The sequence below is a fragment of the Rhinolophus sinicus genome, chromosome 15 (assembly GCF_057876585.1).
Source record: "Rhinolophus sinicus isolate RSI-liver-muscle chromosome 15, RSI-T2T, whole genome shotgun sequence".
NCBI lineage: Eukaryota > Metazoa > Chordata > Mammalia > Chiroptera > Rhinolophidae > Rhinolophus > Rhinolophus sinicus.
Genome location: NC_142515.1, coordinates 21432780 through 21452561, shown reverse-complemented (window position 1 = coordinate 21452561; position 19782 = coordinate 21432780). Strand labels below are relative to the sequence as shown.

The 19782-nt window shown below is 52.6% G+C and overlaps 1 protein-coding gene across 7 annotated transcripts in view; it reads right to left on the bottom strand.

The window, feature by feature from the left end:
* Window positions 1–19782, bottom strand: part of SH3PXD2A (SH3 and PX domains 2A) — a 229617-nt gene that overhangs the window by 75839 nt on the left and 133996 nt on the right. For all 7 annotated transcript variants that reach the window (XR_012498440.2, XR_016018888.1, XM_074339099.2 and 4 more), the window contains one exon: window positions 13085–13113. Coding sequence is in view for 5 of the 7 variants with exons in the window: in XM_074339099.2 (XP_074195200.2) it covers window positions 13085–13113 (29 nt within the window). In the remaining 2 variants the exon portion in view is untranslated. The remainder of the gene's footprint in view (window positions 1–13084; window positions 13114–19782) is intronic.

Here is a 19782-nt window from a genome sequence, read left to right as displayed (position 1 = left end):
ATGGAATGAATACACCCCCCACCTCTGTCTTCTCCATGTCCTTCCATTCTTCCTCAGTGTGTACTCGAGACCTCTCCCTCTTTGGGAATTCTACTGTTGTTACCTCACTGGTTGCTAAAGATCTGCTGTAGCCTAGTCTTTTCTCTCCTTTTGTACAACTAAACTTTGCACAGGGCTAGATTTCTTAGGTTTCCTACAGACTCCACATTTCTTTTCCTTTTTGACTCAGCTACCAGGAAACTCGGTCACTACTTCCAGGCCATTAACTAATTAGGGGCTGACAGCTGCTGGCCCTGTTATATGTACTGTTGTACATATATACAACAGTATATATATATACACACACACACACACACACACACACACACACACACACACACACATATACTATTACAAAGTAGAGCACATCCCTCGTTGCAAGCATTATACTGTCATAAGCATATAATAGCTCAAATCTTTACAAAAGCCCTGTAAGGCTAACAGTCCTGTACAAATAAGTGATTCCTTGACAAAGAAGTGGTTTGTCCCACATGATATATTCAGTTTTGGGCGCCTGAAAGAGGTCATGATGCTCAGAGCAGCAGAAACAGAGGCGCAACCGTGAAAGTGATACATGTATGCCACCTGGGAAAAGCATGGCATGGATTAAGATGGGTAAGACAGAAAGCAAGCAGTAGTTCAAACATGACTTCCAATCAAGTCACATGGGTGGCAGTGTGGAAGTGTACAACTGCAAGGTGTGTGAGCTGCTGCTCACGTGGGCAACGCCATGCAGCTTCTCCAGGGTGAACACCAGCCTCCAGGTTGTCATAAGTCCTTACGGCACGAAAAAATCATGGCCTTGGACTGGGGGGGTGACGGGTTAATGCTGCTTCAGCAGCCACTCAGAGCCCTAGCCCTGCCTCCAACACGCCCAGCCTCCAAGGCAGGACTTGCTCCAGGCAGGTGTGACTCGGACAATGGCACAGGGTCCCACCATCGCTTGGTCTACTGCTCTTCTGTCCCCCATTTGAAATCTTTAATACTTTATGAACAAGAGGCCCCATAAATAATGTAACTGGTCTTGCCCAAGGCCTGAGGGTCCTGAGTGAAATAAATGCCAGTACAGAATTCTGAGTGAAATAAATGCAAGTACTCAAGAAGAACTTTAGTAGGGCAGAATTTCAGGTGGGTATCATCTGAAAGACAGAAGGCAAATCCTGAGTGGGCAGACAGGCCATTGTTTGTCTCCAGGGCCCCTGCCCTGCAACATCACTGGTTTCTTGTGGTACCCCAAAGGTTAGAAGGAACATGTGGGGACTCAGGACCAGAGAGGGGAAGAAATTTGCCTAAGATCACACAGAGAATGAGTGACAGGGCTGGGGCTAGAACAATTATCCCAGTTCCCACTTTCTTAACACCCATGCTAGGCACTGCGTCATACATTTTGAGCCCTATCTAATTTAATCCTTACAACAATCTGTGTTTTACAGATGTAGAAAGTGAGGATCGGGAAAGCTAAGGTTCTTCCCAAGGCCCCACAGCAAAGGAAGTGATGGGCCAGACTTGAGCCCGGGAAGGCTGGCCGGGAACTGGGAACAAAGGGGCCTAAACAGGGAACTACATTCTCTGGATCCTCCCTGGCCATTGGCCAAAGGAGGCTCATTTATTTCTGCTGGGCTTCTCTTTGTAAATGCAGCCATATTCCTATTCATTTTGCTTTCAGTAAGAAGGGGCCTGCCTCCTTCCCCAGGAGTTGCCTTTCCCAGAATCCAGAGTCCACATGGGGGCAGCCCAACCCAGGGTAGGAATGCACCGCTGACCCTCTGGCCACTCCGCTATGCAGTTATAGAACAGTCGGTTTCCCCTACTTAGGTGGGGAATGGGGTGGGGTGGGGGCTGGCCTGGGTCTGGAACCATTCCACAGCCCCTTAGGGACTAAGTCCAAGGGCACCAGCCTAGGCCAGGGCTGCGGGCAGCAGAGACAGCCCAGCTCAAGTGGGTGTGGGTGGAGTGGCCAAGGAAGCCCAGGGAGCACTGCAGTTGCCCAGAGGGGACTACGCTGGCAGGGGCTGGTATGAAGAAGGTCTGTCCTCCTTCCTCCACCCTGCTGAAAAGACCCGAAGCTTCCTGGTTAAAGACAGGTGCTGTGGTTAGTCAGAGGCGCCGTGGGCGGACAGAGGGGCACTGGGTGGGGAGGCCGGCGGGGTTCTGAGCCTCTGCTTCCAGCAGCTGCTGCCTGACCCGACAGCAGCCCCTTGGGTTGTGGCCTCCCCCTCAGTTCTCAGGTTCTCCCCTCTCCCCATGCCGGGGTGTTGGTGTGCAGAGACAAGAGACAAACTCAGCTCTGTTCAGAATTCCAGGATCCCAGCCACCTTCCTCCCCGGGGTGGTCTGCCTTGGTGGTCCTCCCCCACTTACTGGGATGTCCCCCAGCCAAAGCTTGTATCTGTGAGGACGATTCAGCAGCAGAAATAGGGGCCAGCAAAGCAGGATGGAGTGAACAGCCACTGGGTCTTCAGCCCTTCAATCCATCTCCACCCCCCCACCCCACCCCACCCCGGTTATCTCCAGAAGAGCTGTGAATGAGTGATGGAGTCAAAAGCAATGGCCCAGGACCCGGCATTGTCATCCTAGGGCTACAACCAGTGGAAAGTCTTGTGTTCTCCAGAGACTTGCTATCTGGACTCTTGCTATCAGACTATCAGTGGATCAACTGCCAACTATTTAATGAGCATCTACCATGTGCACAGCTGGGGCCCCTGGCTATGACCACTAAATTCTCCACTATCTCCAAGCTTCGGAGATAGGGTGCAGATCCTCGCGATCACAGACACTTTCCCAGGTGCTCCTGTCTGCATCAGGAGTCATGTTTATACGTTTGGGGAGGCAACATGGCTCCCTCATCAACCTGCCTGCTGGCACTGTTGGAGCTGTCACTTAAGTGCATCCTCATTCCCTGAGGCTGCCCAGACCCAACTGGAGTGCAGGCTGGGTCCTGGTGGGGGTGGGGCATGCAACAGTGCTGAGTCCTGGAGACCTCGCATCTGTAATTGGACCCCACCTTTGGAGAAGGGTTCACAATGCTGCACCTGACATCTGCCTGGACACTACAATTGACTGGAGCAGGATGGGGCTGGGGTGAGGGGCAGAGTTCACTCCTGAACTGAGGGTGACCATGACCCACTTTTCAAGGCTTGCCAGCCTCCCTCATCTTGCCCTGGGCAGGATCTCTCTATTGTTCACTGACTATGTCAACTGGCTCCAGAATGTCTAGTAAGTAGTATAGTCCTAACAAATGTCTGGCACATAGTAGGTGCTTAATCAAAATTCGTTATGAGTCTCTCCACCCAGATCTGAAGTTCCTTCACGGTCTTAACCCTGTTAGCATCCTCACAGCACCCCGAACACAGTAGGTGGTACCCAATAAATCCTCAGTGGCTGGTGGAAGGATGCACATTCATTGCACTGTCCCAAGGGTTTCATGGAAAAACTGAAGCCTGGCTTACCCAACTGCCCTGGGGCACTCTTCACATCCAGGGCCCTGAACTCTCTCTGGTCCAGGTTTTTGCCTCTTAAGCCACATGTAGGCCTTCTCAAGCTGGGGAAGACCCGAGCCCAGCTAGTGCTGGGCAGAGGGGCTCACCGGCAGGCCCCCGAGCACACCACATCCCTGGAAGGCTGCTGGCTTCCAGCATCTGCTACAAAGCCCCTCGATGAGACTCAATTTTTTTTTTTTTAATCCATAAGCAATATGGACTATGGCAAGATGGATGTTGCAGGAAATGGGAGTCTGAGCAAGAACAACTGGCTTATCTATAATGTCTGGTGGGAGCAGGGCTCAGCAGGGTTTGGAGCAGCCCCCATGGTGAATGCCGGGAGCCCCTGGGCCTGTCCACACCCCCATCCCTCTCCTGCTCTGCAAGGGCCTGGACCAATCCCCCGAGCTCTTAGAAGCCACGTAAACACAGCAGTGTGAGTGTGCATACACAATCACTGCTTGGGAAATCCCCACATCTGGCTCTCATGTGACTGAGCTGTGCCCAGAAGGCCACAGCTGGGAGACTCTGGAGGACAGGGGAGGGTCAGGAGCATGTGAGCTCCATGGAGAGCACAGAGTTAACTCTTTGGCACTACATCACAGGGTATCTGGCTAATGCCGAGCTTCCACCTGGGAGAAAAGCCAGGAAGGAGACCCAGTGCTCAGAGGGCCATATCCTGGCTCACTACACAGTGGGAAGGTGGGAATACTCCTCTGGTCTTCACCTGTAATAGGAAAGGGCTGCTCTCTGGGCTGGTCGATTCTGGTCAAGCATCAAGCACTGCAGAGACCCACGGGATGCAGATCCCTTCCCCAGCGTAGACCAGTTTGTTTAGTCAGATAGTTAATGAGTACCCCCTAGTGCCAGGCACCCAGCTGGGGGGCCATGGCTCTGGAACGGTTCCAAGTCAGGAGTCATGCCCTCCTTTCACAGGCAAGGACCTGTGGCCTCCAGCAGACCACTGGGAGCCAGAGTCCTCCTAACAATAAGGAAAGGGTTTGGGGCAAGTTCTCTCCAATCTGAGCACATGTATTCATTCTATAATTAGAACTTTATGAGCTTTAGCAACTTTAGCAAAGGAGTAGCCACCTGGAACAGCATCTCTAAAACAGCACCGCCCTGGACGACATGCCACAAGCCAAGGTTAGCAGACCTGGCACGCTCGGACATCTCATGCTGAGACTGACCAGCTGTCCTCTACATGGCTGTGCTCCCTCTTCTCCGGGCTAACTCATCTAAAAACCTCCGAGAACCAGGGGTGGAGGCCTCGCTCAGCACCCCCAGGTAGGGCATGCCTCCTTCTCACTCTGCCCTACGCCCATCCTAGCACTTGGCCACTGTATTATAACTGCTGTTTATTTTCCTGCCTCCCCAACACGACAGAGTCCTGAGGACAAGGGGCTCAGTGGATCCATGTGGGTGTGTCTGGGCTTCCCCCGCAGGGCCTGGCGCAGAGGAGGTCGTCAGATCATCACTGGACAAATCTACACCACAGCCATGGCAGAACAGTGAGGTCAGCTATAGGTCTGGCAGGAACCATCTAATCTTAGAAGGGAAGTCTAGTACCAGTGTCCATTCAGGAACTAGCTTCCTATCAATTTGGCTCTCAAGGCTTCTCTCCCTGTCTCCAGGAGAGCTGCTACTAGTGTCGACTGAGCCATGTGTTTAGAGCAGAGAGCAACTGAGGTCATCAAAGAAGTTGGGGACAGGGCCCTCTTACTCAGAACCCTGTGATCAAACACAAATGAGAACTGATGGAGGTGCCTGTGGAGCCATTAGGCTTTGGGAGGAACAGTGGCATGGCAGGGAGCTGACATGATCTGGGACAAGGGTTGCTTAAAATGTGCATGTTTGCAAGGTTTCCTCAGGGAATGTACAAAGAGTCTTGGTTTGGCCTCTTGTCACTAGCCTGTCATCACAGCTTTACAAGGACCTTCTCCTCCTGCCAGGAGCAGTTATGCACTCAACCCTGACCCAGATTCAACACTCGGGGAGCCTAAGGTGGTCCAGGGCTGAGCTGAGGAGACCCTGGGTAATGGGGAAAGGCAGCCCCCAGACACCTGCTGGAGCTTCCCCTACAATACTGCACCCAGGAGCCAGGAGCAACGTAGGGAAAGGGAACTGGTGGCTCTTCCTCCTGGGCACAGGGGAGTGAAGGCACTTTCTGTCTGAGGTGGCCCACTTTTCTTGGTACAAGACTCCGGGTCCAACATTCACAAAATACATCTTCATACCAGCTGCTGGGGGGAGGGGGGGGGTGTCACACGTGGTGATAACAAGATCCAGGGGGCAAACTGAAAGAGTTGGGAAAACCATTTTTTCCTTGCAACCATCTAAGTTTTACTGAAACTTTGGAAAATTTTTCTTTGCCTTCACATTTCAAAACTGACCAATTACAAAAATGCCACGAGCCAACTAAGTTACACACGCCACATTTCTGTTTCTAAACAAAGTAACTTCAGATCAGAAAAAGGTGCTAAAACAATAAGTAATGCGCATTTCCCCAAATCTTGTTTTTCCATTGGCTTTGTCATTACTGGAAATGTTGCCTCTTTTGTCACATGTCTGTAAACCAAAAAACCGAAGCGAGAAACAAGTAATTTTCTGGCTGAGGGCCGGGGTGGGAAGCATTTCTTTGCTGGACCACAACCGTGTGTCTCCTCCTCCAAGAAGAAAACCTTATGGAAATAAAAGGCAGATGGAGTCTCATTACTGCCTCCTGATGGGACAAGGGAGGACGATGGTGAGGCCGTCCCTTTAGATAGCTGTTGCCCAAGGCCCCAAATGCTGGTCCAGTGTTCCCTGTCCTCTGAGTGGTCCCCCTTCCCATGTTGGCACAGCCCCCAAACTTGGGAGACAACCGAATGTATCTGCAAGGAGCAGTCCCGTCTAGTCAATGTCTATCACCAGGGTCCCGCTCCCTCTGCCACTTCACTGCCCGTCTACCCTGAACACTGCCATCCACCCACGTGGATGATCCGTCCAAAATTCAACCCTGGCTTGATCTCCGAATCCCTGGGGAGCCTGTCTAAAATGCCAGTTCCTAGGCGCCACCCACAGGGGTGCTCATGCAGTAGGTCTGGGCAGGGCCTGGGAGGCTGTACTTCAATGAGCAGGAGCAGGATTCTGAAGCACATCCGTGGCTTTGCACATGCTCTTCCCTTCCAGACCACCTGCCTATTTCCCAGCAGGAGAAACTGGGTGATAGGAGTGAGGGGGCAGAGAGAAGCTAAGCAGGGCTGAGGGAATCAAGGCTACTAGTTAGTTGCCTCCTTCCTGGGAGCGGTAGGCAATTCCAGGATTTGGGGAGCCTCACCCCTCACCCACCCCTGCTTTGGGTGTCCAGGCCACACAAAGCAGGCAGTGGGGCTGCACTGCCTTTGGCCAGGGGAGCGGTGGCACAGACACACACGTGAACAGCATGTTCACTTTCTCCATCACATCACTGCCACATGGGCTGGTTGTGGAGCTGCCAATCAGCCTCCTTTCGTTTCCAATTAGTTGGCTCTGAGCTCCAGGGGTGACATCAGGCTGAGGACCTGGAGCCATGAAAATTATAAATTGTTTCAAAACACCAGCCCGGGTGAGATGCCAGAGGCGATGCCTCCACAAGACACGTTCGCTTTTGGAAGAGGCCGTTAGAGGGTGCCAGGAATATCCTGGCCATGTTCGATAAGCAGCTGAGCTTTTCTCACCGGGGGTGGGTGGCTTGGGCAGACACGAGAGCCTTGGGAATTGCTTTGAAATCTTGCTGATACAACTCTCCAAAGGCTTCCTTTCTAGACTCACCTCCTACCTCCCCTTCCCTAGCTCTTTGCTCCCGCAAGTTGGACAACTCTCCTTCCCTCAAACTTCCCAAACGCATTCCAGCCTCCAAGTCCCTGCTCATGCCCCCCTCCCCCACCCCAATCAGGGGCACCTGCCCAATCCTCTGCTCATCTCAGTCTCTTCCATCCTCCAGAACACATCTTGAGTCTCTCCCATCTTGACCAGCCCCGCTTTTATGGGGCTCCCACCGATTGTGGATCACCACTCATCCTGCCTTGTATTCACCGATAAATCCCGACAATGTCCTGCTTTCTCAATTGAGCTGTGAGCTCCATGGGGCCAGAGACCAGCAATTGCTTAAGGGAACGAAAGCCTCAGGGAAGCCTGCACTCCAGAGGGGAGTGAGTGAAGGCTGCTGCTGTCTGCTTTGTCTCTGTCTCCCTCTGTGGCTGGTGAGCAGAGCAGGTCTGGGGCCGAGAGAGAGTAGGCTTCGCTCTGTGTCCTGCTGGGGTACAATACTGTGAAAAGACGAGACACCAGAGGTCTTACAGAGATGCTTTCTCTGTTACATGGTGGCTCAGCCTCATTCCAGGGCTTGTGGTACAGTGATGAGCAGGACGCAGGTTCTGCCCACCCCTCACCTTCGGCAGGCAGCAGCCCCTCTCTTAGTTGCTTCATCTATAAAAGGAGGGATTTTTTAATAGTAGCCAGTACTTACGGGTGGGTTTTGTCTGACGCCAAAATCTAAACTCTCACCTTCAAGCTAAACGTGCTTCTCTTAGATGTAACTAAGGTAATGATGAGCTCATTAACTCTGTCCAATAATGCAGGTTTTATGATCACTAAAATGGAAGCTGGCCTGAGCTCACCAATTTTTCCAAGGAAAAGCATAAAGTAAACAGGATTTCACGAAGAACATCAACACTTGCCCAAAAGAACAAAGTTGCAACACTCTTAAGTAACCTCATTTGCATTTAAACAAGCAGCAGCTCATCACAGGATTCTCGGTTGGGATGGAGCACCGGCCCCTCTCCCTAGCAACAACTCCAGGGCCAGGACCATCCCACAGGATCAGTGGCCTCCTGCGCCCCCTAGTGGCAAAACTCAGAACTCCCCAGCTGTGGGCCCTGTAGAATGCAGCTTCCTAGAACTGAAAGCATTTCATCTTTTCAGGTCTGAAGAGAACCCCCTGCTATAGGGAGCCTGCTCTAGCTCACTCTGAGCTCCTGGAACACTGCTCACCGTGGGGAAGCGAATCACAGCTAATAGCAACAGGCCCTTCCTACTGCCAGGCACAAAGCTATCTAATTGCATCATCTCCTTGAACCCTCTGCCCCTTCCAGCTACACTGACTACTCCATTTTATAGGTGTAACAGTCAGTTTTAAATATCAACCTGGGTAGGCTACAGTTCCCAGTTACTCAGCCACACACTAACCTCAGTATTTTGCAAATGTGATAAAGTCCGTAATTAGTTTACTTTCCGTAAGATTATCTGGATACTCTGGGAGGGGGTGAGCTGAGTCAATCAGCTGAAAGGCCCAAAGGCCAGAGCTGAGGCTTCACTGAGGAAGAAATCTCACCTCTGCAGCCTGCTCTTGGATTTCAGACTTGCCTAGCCTGCCCCCATAAGCATAAGTCAAATCCTTGCAAGAAATCTCCTAATACATAGTTCCTACTGGTTCTATTTCTCTCGTTGAACCTGACCAACGTAACAGAATAGGTGAGGGATCTGCCCAGGGTCACAAGACCAGCCACACGTGGGACTAAGACTAGAAGCCCAGGCAATCTGACACTTCCCAGCACCCACACAGACTCCTGCTCATAGCCCACACCCAGTTATCAAAATCCAGCCCCTCCATTGTTGCCAGAGCCCTCATCTCTCACCTGTCCTCTCCTCTGTCGCTCGCCATTCATCAGTTAGAAAAATGCTTCTAAAATCCAAGTCAGATCATGTCCCCCTCTCCTCAAGACCCTTTAGTGGCTCTTCATCTCACTCAGTGAAAAGTCAAAATCCTTAAAATGGCCTCAAGGTCCTACCTACGTGGTCCTTGATGCTTCCCCAACCCCCAGCTTCATCTCTGTTCTCATCTCCTATTAACTTGCCCTCCCTTCTTTTCCATTCCATCCACAAGCCTCCCTGCCTTGCCTCAGGTGGGCCAGCATGCTCGCACCCCAGGGCCTTTGCACTTACCGTGCCCTTGGCCTGGACTGCTCTTCCTCAGGAACCATGTCACTCAGTCTGTCTAATGTACATTCTTATAAATACAGTTCATCACCCACAGCTGACTGCAAACTCTTCAAGGGCAAAAAGATACATTTCTGTAACCTCAACACCTGACAGTAACTGGCATACAGCTGGTGCTCAATAAGATCAGCTGAAGTTTCTGGTCTCCAAACAAGCCATGCTTGGTCCTTTCGTCCTACCTTTGCACAAGTACTCTCTTGGTTACCAAAGCCCAATACTCTCTGCCCAACCAGAAAAATTCCTCGTCTCCCAGATAACACCCCTGATTTAAGGCCACAGTGACCTTTCTTTTTGGATGGATCTGGAGGTCAGGCTGGCAGGTGAGAGAAAGGGAGGCGTCAAGAATGACTTCTAGACATTGGGCTTGAGCAACAGGGTGGATGGTGGGATAAGGAAGATACGAGAAGGTGCAGAGACAAATTTGAGGCTACACTATTTTCAAGGTCACTGGTCCTGTCTCCTCCATAAGGCTGTAAGCTGCCTGAGAACTTTCTTCCTGTTAGCTCCACCCTCCCCAAACCTGGCTTCAAGTCTTGGCTCTGTGTTCAATAAAAGATCCCTCTAAGAGATCTTCCAAGGAGGAGCTGGGGCTTTGGGGACTAAAATATGGAAAGTGATGAACAGGGAACGGGATCCATTTTCTCTGTGCAAATGTCCCTGGCTAGAGTGACCCTGGGAAGCTTCATGAGCTTCATGACAGAGCAGGGTGGAACCCTAAACTTGAACTGAAATCTTCACTTTGCCACAGACTTTGGGCAACCACCCTCTCAGAGCCTCAGTTCCTCATTTGCAAAATGGGAATCCCACTCACCATGCAACGTGGCTCTGAGCAGCAAATGAGGAAACATATGTAAAGTTGCTAGCACATAGTAAATGCTCATTAAATAATAATAGTAGCTAGCACTTTGGGAGAGCTTTTCGGGTTGCAGGCAGTGTTCTAAGCATATTTACATATATTCGTTTATCTAATCTTCATTAATTATAACCATACGAGGTGTATATTAATCAGGGTTCTCCAGAGAAACAAAACAGGGTGTTGTGTGTATGAACTGGCTCACATGATTGCGGAGGCATCATGAGCCCCAAATCTGATGTGGTGGGCTGGCAGGCCGAAGACTTGGGGAAGAGTTGCAGTTTAAGTCCAAAGGGAATCTGCTGGCACAATTCCCTTCTTGCTCAGGCGCGGTCAGTTCTTGTCCTATTCAGGCCTTCAACTGATCAGACGAGGCCAATCTATATTACGGAAGGTAATCCACTTTACTCAGAGTCCACTAATTTAAATGTTAATCTCATTCAGAAAACACCTCCATAGAAATATCTAGAACAATGCTTGACCAAATATCTGGGCACCATGGCCCAGCCAAGTTGACACATAAAATTAACCATTACAATGGGTATATTATTCCCAATTTACAGAAGAGAAAACAGGCATAGAGACGGTAAGAAATCTGCCCAAGGTCTCAGAGGAGAAAAGCCTGGCTCTAAAATCCTGCTGTCTGGCTCCAGAGCTGGCACTTCTAACCATGACACTAAGTGGCCATCATCATAAGCACACCAATGTAAATTAAATTCCTCCATCCATCCTTTTCCTGGCCTGAGAGTGGAAGGCAGAGAAACCAGGGAAGGTTTTCCCTGGGTGGGGCCCTGCACTGCTTAAGAAGTAGCATAGAACCCAACCCTCAGAGACAGAGGGTGGAGGAACCTGAGGGGTTGTCTGGCCTAGCCCTTGGCTTTCCAGGGAGAAGCTGAGGCCCAGAGTTGAGAAGGGACTCGCCCAAGGTCCATGGCTTCAGAAAGTAATGATGATGATAGATAGACTAATACTTCTATAATATAGTTATTATATGCTTCATGTGAGGTAGATACTCTTATTGTCTTTGTTTTAAAGAAAATGAGGAAACTGAGGCAGAGAGGTTATGAAACTTGCCTCAGGTCACACAGGGCCAGAATCTAAGCCCGGGATCAACCAATGCACTACACGTCTGAGGCCCAGGACAAGTCTCTTGTAGAGGGGGATGTGCCAGAACACAGTCCCTTCTCAGTTCTCCAACCTGGGGCTCTGACAGCCAGTGACAGCTGAGATAATGCTGCAACTTCTCACGTTTGTCACGCAGCTCACCCTCCTGGTCATGCAGCAAATGCCCTCCTGGGCAGGCACACCTGAGATACCCCCTCCCCAGCTGACAGAGACGTGAACACTCATCTCATCTCACAGTCACATGTGCCCCAAGAGGGACACTACAGACTCCAACCCAGATACTGCCCAACACGTTGGCACTAATACCCAACACCTATGCACCACACAAGTAGACACACCATCATGGCACACAACTGTGAAGACCCACACAGCCCCACATAAACACATGCCCCCAGTGTTTAAACACATGCCCCCCATAACTTTCCACATCCCAATAAACATAGAAGGAAACACTTGTACACACAAAACATACGAACCCATTACTCAAAAACACATACACACGCCATGCAATCACACCTACCCCCAGTTCTCATCCCACCCATCATGTGGGCATACATACCTCTAATGAGCCACAAGCCCAGGCAACTGGACACAGATATCTCCCCACAGGAGCCATTATCGTGATCCACGTGTTTATACACACTTCCCATATCCCCAAGGGCCAGACCCCCAGATGGCTGCCCACTTCCATAACTCACCACCCCTACAAGTACAGACAACACACATGCCAATACAGATCGCTCCAGGCCGCCCAGCCCCACGTCGGTACACATAGAACCCTAACTCCTCCAAGCAGCTACACCCAGGCGTTTGCCTAGCCCAGCCCCCCCCCCCCACTCCTTCTCTGACCCCAGCCAACAGCGCCCAGCACACAGCGTTCTGAGGACTTGCCCCACCTCTCTCCCTGTCTCTACACCCTTCAAAAACTCCCAGCCAATGCTAAGTTGGGTAGGACCCCTCCCACCCGTGTCTCTTGCCACCACGCAAAGCCCCCAGTCCCGCAGCAAGAAGAACCGCTCAGAGTTGGAGGAGGGGGAGGTCTGCGCTGCACGCGCTAAAAACTCAGTCACTCAAGTACGATCCCCCTTTTTTCAGTCCTGGATGCCACTTTCCCTCAGGGAAAACCCTGCGTCTCTATTAACCCTTCCATCACCACCGCACCGCGGGAAGGACCTATGGAGAAGTCACAGCAGTGCCCAGTAGTGGGCACCACAGCCGGGGGTGGGGGAATGGGGGGGGAGGAGGGGACGGATCCGCTGCCAACGTTGTGGGGACTTAGGCCCTTCCCGAGACACCCCCACACTCCTCATGCACCCACACCCATTCCCACAGGGGCGAGTCTGAGGGACTGAGTGGGAGAAGGTGCAAGCAGCAGAGATCTTAGGGGCATTGGCTGGGGAGCCCGACAACTGAAGGGAATACCCTGGCCCCACAGGACCACAGGGAGGGCAGGCAAGGACACTCCCCCCGCCCCCCACCCCACACCCCGAAAGTCCACCGCAGGGTCGAAGAGGCACGTGCACAAAACGGGAGGGGAGGTTGGAGAGGAAAACGCCCGGAGGCTCCCTTACCTGATTTCCTCTTGGAACTGCCATAGTCCCTGAAAAAGAAACAACAACAGATAGACATGGTTAGCGCTCCGCGGGGGCCCGGGGCTGCCGGGCTGCAGGGCTGCGGCTTCAGGGCGCCCACGGGCAGGCTGCGGTGGGTACCCGGCGCCGCTGCTCATGTGATCCCCGCTGCCGGGGAGCCGCGCGCTCCGCAGATGCACGCACAGCGCGCCGCGCCTGCCCGCAGGTCCCCAGCCAGCCGGGCCGCCAGGCATGGTCCGCCCGCCCCGCCCCGCCCGCTGCTAGCACCCCCGACCTCGCCTCGCCCCGCCCCAGGCCGGCCCGACTGCAAGAGGCTCGATGGGCCGTTTGTGCCCTTTCCCAGGTACCTTCCCCCATCCTAGGAGGATGCGGGAGGGCGAGGCAGGTTCCCACGCACTTTGTAAATAGGGAAACTGAGGCCCTGGTTGCTAGAACTCAAGCCCTGCCTGCGCTGGGACCCCGCTCCATCCTGCAGCGTTTCCCCTCCCAATTCTTGGCATCACCAGCTCATGCCTACTGAGCCTTTAAGTCAACTGAAACGTCACCTCCTTAATGTGTCACCCTTGACATCTTCCCACTCTCCAAGTTGGCCTTCAAGTAACCGCATATCTGTGTGACCCTTTGATTAAAGTCTGTCCCCCCCCCCCCCCCCAGGACCAAACTCCCTGAGGTCATACTGTAGCTTGTTTCCCCTCACTACATCTCCTGGGCCTGGGGTAGGTGATGGCTAAACGTTGGTTGTAGGCTGAATGTTGAACAGATAGGCTGGGGATTCAGTAGGGGAGAGAGAAGAGCATACTGCGGGACCACACTGGCGGGGCCAGGATCAGTAGGAAGGAGGTTGAGCTCACTTCCGAGGAAGTGAGCACTGGGTTCAAATCTCACAACTAGCAATAACCCAACACCTCTCAGCCCCATTTACCTGCCCAGGACTACCCTAGCCTGGAGCCTGCCCTGCCCTCCAGCGGAGGAACTAACCCGGATTCAAAATCTGGCTATTTCCCAAATCTTGCCTCCAGGTAACCTTCTGTGCTTGCTCCAGCTTTGGGCCCCTCCCACCACCCCTTCCATTCATCAATCCTCTGGGGAGCCTTATAGGCCCCCTAAAATGTTGGAGGTTCTGTTAAGTGCTGAGGAGACAATGGCTGGGGATCTATCTGGAAACTAGAGGAAATGCCTTTCATTTCCCCTGGGGAATCAAAGAAAATGCCAACTGTGAGCCTTGGTAGAAGCCAACTGGCCAGCTAGGTCTGTCTGCTGCAAAGGACAGCAGGTTCACAGGGAAAGTGTCAACTTCACGGAGACCCAGAGATTCTGATCCTGGAGGTCTGGGGGGTAGCCTGGGCTTTTGGGACATTTGTTAAGCTCTAAGTTGATTCACCTGCACAGCCAAGGGTGAATCCCACCCCCTCCACTCCCCTAGACTCCTATGTTTCCTAAAGTTTGGGCTCAGAACCCAGTGAATTGGAATGCTGGGGCCAAGGAAACTGCATTCCTAATACCTTCCCCCTACCCCACCCTCCTGCTTGAGCACCCCCTAGGAATTTCATGCCTCTTTCAATCCTCACATCCACACAAAGAGGAAGGTCCTATCATCCCATTTTACAGATGAAGAAACAGGTTCAGCCACTGCTCAAGGTCACCCAATGTGGGGAAGGGCGGTGGTTTACAAGCCCACTGACAGGAATGACAACTGCAGTGTGGATGGGCTGGAGGACCTGGTAAATCTGTTGCCTGGGAAAGGATTAGGAAGCTGGGAGAATTACCACCTGCCCCCCCCCCCCCCAGCAGACCCTGAAAGGGCACGCTTATCTCCTTGGGGCAGAAGGGAGCCTGGGAGAGGCTGTGTCCCAGAGGGCCTAGCTGTTCCCCTTGATGCTCACTCATGGGGAAAATTCCCAGTGAGGAAGAGGAGAGCATTGTATGGTGACTTCGTCCTTGCCCAGCAGACTTGCCACTCCCAGGGAGGGAATTCTTTTCTCAGGCTTGTTTTTGCAGACTGAGGCTTGGGGAAGGGCAGGGAAAGGAGGAGCTGCCCTTTCTGGTACCCCTCCCCCCACCTTCTCCCTCCTCTCAATCCTACAGGAGAAGACCCTGGGCCTGGGACCAAAATGGCCCACTGACCATCCCCTGGCTGCCAGTAGTTCAGACAGTGAATTCCTCACAGTGATGGCCTGTCTGTCCCCCTGTCTGTGCAACTACAGGCTGCCCAGGATTCTTTTTGAGCTTGTCAACAGCCCCAGGGGGGAAGCAGGCAGGTCATTATCCTGTGACCGGTGCACACTGAGGCTCAGGAATGAGAGAGGGACATAATTCACAGGCGCTGAGAGCCTCCTCTGTGCCACGCTGGGTCAGCAACTGAGTCTGGTCATTCAACGGGATCCTCTGGGCCTCAGCCCCACCAACTTCACTGTCTGCCCCCTGGGCCAGCGTTGGCTGAGAACCTGGGGCCCACTACAGTCTCCACCCCCTTTGCTACAACCCTGACATGCAGACAGCAGTGATGCCAAGGGGTGCTCCAGTCCCCACACTATAATCTCCACCAGATCCCTAAGAAACATTTATGCTTAGTAAGAACAAGGTACTGGCAGTGCCAAAGCAGCTTCCAGACAAATACCCTGGCCAGTCTGTCCTTCAACCAGAGTCAGCCCTTCCTACCTACACGTGGTGTGGTCCCTCAGTTTGCAGGTGAGGAGAGCAAAGCTTAGAGAAGCTAGACAACTTGTTCAAGGTTTTACAGCAAGTAGGTGAGGCTGGGATTGAGCACTAAGAACCCAGGCCTTGCTCTGGGGGAGCTCAAGACAAGATCCCAAGCACTGCCACCTCCTGGAGTTCTGGGTACAGGGGAGGGAAGGGAAAGCAAGTCCCTGGGGCCTGAGAAGCACACGGAGTTAATGGAGTGGAGGCTGAGTCCGGGAAGTGGGGCAGCTGGGCTCTGACTGAATGGAGGGAACGGCAGGAACAGGAACCGTTCACAGCATCTGGCCTCCAGCCTCTTGGCAGTTTCCGGTTGGGCACCTTTTAGCAAAGCCCTCTCGTATTTTTAGCTGCTGAATATGCTGAGAAGCAGCTTAGGTATCCAGTGGCTGGGCCTCCCCCATCCCTCACATACTGTAGCATGGAGAGAAAAGGGCAGGGCTCCCCGCCTCTGGCACGCCCACCTCCCACTGCCCTGCAACCAGTCCTGGCCTGTGCAGGACAGCAGGCCCTCTGTTGGGGTCCAGTTCTCAAATAAGTCTAGATCGCCCTCCCCTCCCCTCCTCGCTCCAGTTTGTGCCCTGAGCTGGCGCTGACAGCCCCCACTTGCCGGTGATTCCACTCGGGGTGGGTCACAGTCTAGCCTGCTTCTGACCTGCTGCTGAATCACTATCTCCCAGGGAGCCACGGGAAGGAGAAGGGAGGGGAGGCGAGGGCCAGCGTCTCCCTCTAGTGTCTCCAGAAGTTAATGTAATTAAAACGGCCTCCCAGGCTGTGTCCTTCACTAGGCTCTGTCAGGCCACTTAGCCTTCTCTGCAACTGGTCCAGGAGTGACGAAGACCATGGGTAGTGACCAACCATCCCAGGCAAACCGGGACATGGGACTTCCAGGACTCAAACTGGGAAAGACACAAACTGGGACAGTTGGTCACTCCATGGTCCACAGGTCTGGCCTGGCTGGGGAAGATGTGTGCAGCTCCTCCGACCCAGACCCACCACTCCCCCATTGAAACAGGAACTCCTGAGGCCTCCCTCTCCCCCTCCCGCCCCCCAGGATACAAACAGTTCATCTTTTGGCTCTTCCTCATAGGATGAGGTTCTGAATGAGGTTCATAGGTGGTTCTGGAGCAGACAAATTCAAGTTCAACTCTCCGCCCTTTGCTGAGTGGTCATCTTGAGCTACCTGCTTCACCTCTTGAGCCTCTATTTTTCTATCTACAGCATGAGGATGATAAGCACAGCAGCCCCTTCGGATTTGGGGAAGATGAAACATACAGTATGCATAACGGGGCTGGCACAGTGCCCAGCACAGAAAATGCTGCATAACTTGTCTTTTTATTCTCCTTTTTTTTTTTAATTCTTTCATACCTGAACCTGACTCCACCTCCGTTGCTACCCAAATGGCAAAGCCTGTTTAAATCTTAAACTTGGGCCCTGCAGAGCCCCCTTAAACAAAAGGATGGACTTCTTCTTAAGGACCTTACCACGACACTGGCAGCACAGTGCCCAACAGGGGTGATTCCAGCCCCATTTTCAGTCATTTTGGGCTTTCACAGACACGAAAACAACCAGGGTCTCTGTTTAGCGCTGTCCACCCAGGAAAAGCCTGTTTCTACACCCTGAACATTTGACCTGGGCTCTTCTGGCAACAATCATATTTTCAGGATGACAATGACCCATAGGAATTGGCTTCTCTGGACTCATTTACTAGGATGCATTTAATATCCCAAGGAGTGGCCAACTCTTAGAGCCCCAAACCAAGAGATGGGCGTTTTCATGCTAATGACACCCAGAAGGGTCATCTTCTCTTTTCCTCCCTTTTCATTTCTCTTGGTGCTGTGCTCCTTCCCCAGACATTCTAGTGAAGGGGCAGCTGTTGGAGACAGCAAAGAGGGAGAGGCTGGAAAAGGGGGCAGGAAAGGCATTTAACAATTCCTATGTGCTGGCCACCTGTTTTTGCACATGCCTCCCTACCCTCTGCCCTCTCTTGAAAATTCCCAGCAGGCATTTGACCTCAGGGCTCTGAAGTAGGTTGAGGTGGTGTTAACCCATTTTATGGACGAGGAGACTGAGGTCCTGAAGGTTGAAGTGGCTTCCCTAGGCTCACGAAGCTACAATGACAGACCTGACCCAGCGTGCTCCCCACACGGAGGCCCACCAGGGATTGGACTGCAAGGAGAGGATGTGCAAGCAGCAGAAGCAGACTCTCGCTGGGGAAAGGAAACGGCCATCCTGCCCATCAGGGTTCCCAGAGTGAGAGGCAAAGCCAGGAAGAGCCACTGAAGCAAGGGACGAAGTAGGAAAGGAAGCCCAGTCTGGCTGGGCCGGCTCTGTGGAAGGATGCAGAGTCCTGCTAGGTGAAATTCTGAGTGCAACTGGGCCTGTCCTCTGCTGCCTGCCTCCCCCCTCCTCCCGCTCCCTTCTCACTCCCATCAGCGAGTGTCCTGGCAGAGGAGGACAGGCACGCAGCAACTTCCAGCCTGATGTTCTCACCTCCTGTCTGCTGGCTGACATTGGCTGCTCAGCTCAGGATGGCTGTCTGCAGGGCCTGCTGCCGCTGGGAACTGCTCAAGAGACCAGGCGGCTCTGACTGACCTTGACCGCCAAGTGGTCTCAGGGCATGGGCGGTACCTAGAATATGGGGGCTGCAGGACTTGGTATGCGCCCCTGACCAGGGGAGTGACGTGGAGCCCTTGAGGTATGTAATGACGATTTTGGCTGCTGTTATCAACCAATAAGCACTTTTCCAGCTCCCACTGTTGGCTATCTTGTGAAGGCCTGTGCAGGCACACACACAAAAACACATGACATGTTTCTGGCCTGAAAATTTAGGGTGATTGGGGGACCACATAGCACAGTGAGGAACCTAACATTCTGAGACAACCTCAGTTGAGAGACTAAGAGTGGTGATACTCCAAGAGCAGAAAGATGGATCCCAGGGCTGTATGGCATCCAAGTTGGCTTCCTAGATGAGGCAGCTTTGAAGGATCCATCAGGGAGGGTGGATCCATGGAGTGGGAAGAAAGAGGAAAGCTCTAGAAGCAAGAACATGCAGCTCCAACCAGAGGAACTGAACTGGAAAGGGTGAGCCAGCAGGGGGAGGGAAAGGCCAGGCTGGAGGAGAAGGCAAGGCTCTGATGTCCAGCTGTGAATTCCTGAAGGTTTCAGAATCAGGGAGTGATGTCAAGGCTGGAGGAAGATTGTTGTTAAGAGGCCAGGTAGTCAGCTAGGGGGTGGGGCAGGAGAGAGGTTGTGACAAGTCTGGCACTGCTGTCACCCCCGGGTTCTAGGCCTGGCTCTGCCCCAGTGGCTGGTGGACCAGGGCAAGCTGCTTCAAACTAGTGCTTTTTCAAGCGACAGGCTGTCACCCATTAGTGAATTCTGCAATCAATTTTGTGTATCCCAATAAGCATATTAAAAAGAACAGATGAAAAATCGAGTCACCCATAGTAAAGTTTAAATAGTGTTTCGTGAAACTTTGGTTTCAGATCTCTTCCTGTCTGTCTCTCTGTATTGCATTGTGATGTGAAATTTCTTACAGTCATAGAAAAAGTTTTAAAAACACTAACAAATTCTCAGTTTCCCCATCTAAAATGAGGCTACCCTGAGTGTCCTCGGGGGCTGCTAATTCTCTGTGAAACCAATACAGCGAGACAGAGCATGTTTGTTCAGAACTGGGCAAGGAGGGTCTGAGTGAAGGGGCTTCAGCCGAGGTTGGAGAATGTTGGGGGGGGGGTTCCACCCTGCTTAGCCCCTAGTTGGGTTTTTGTTCTGGCCCTTGAGAGCCTTTGCACGGAATGGTCTCAAGGGGCAGCGACCTCCAGGAAAGACAGATGGAGGGAGCATGAATGCTGTTCTTTGCCCCCACTTGAGCCCTGATCTACACTGTGGCACTGAGAGCCCTTGTGTCCAACAAGAATCCGTCCTTTCTCCTCAGGAGCTGTGTTTTCCAGGGTTCTGAGAATGGGCCCCATTGTGAC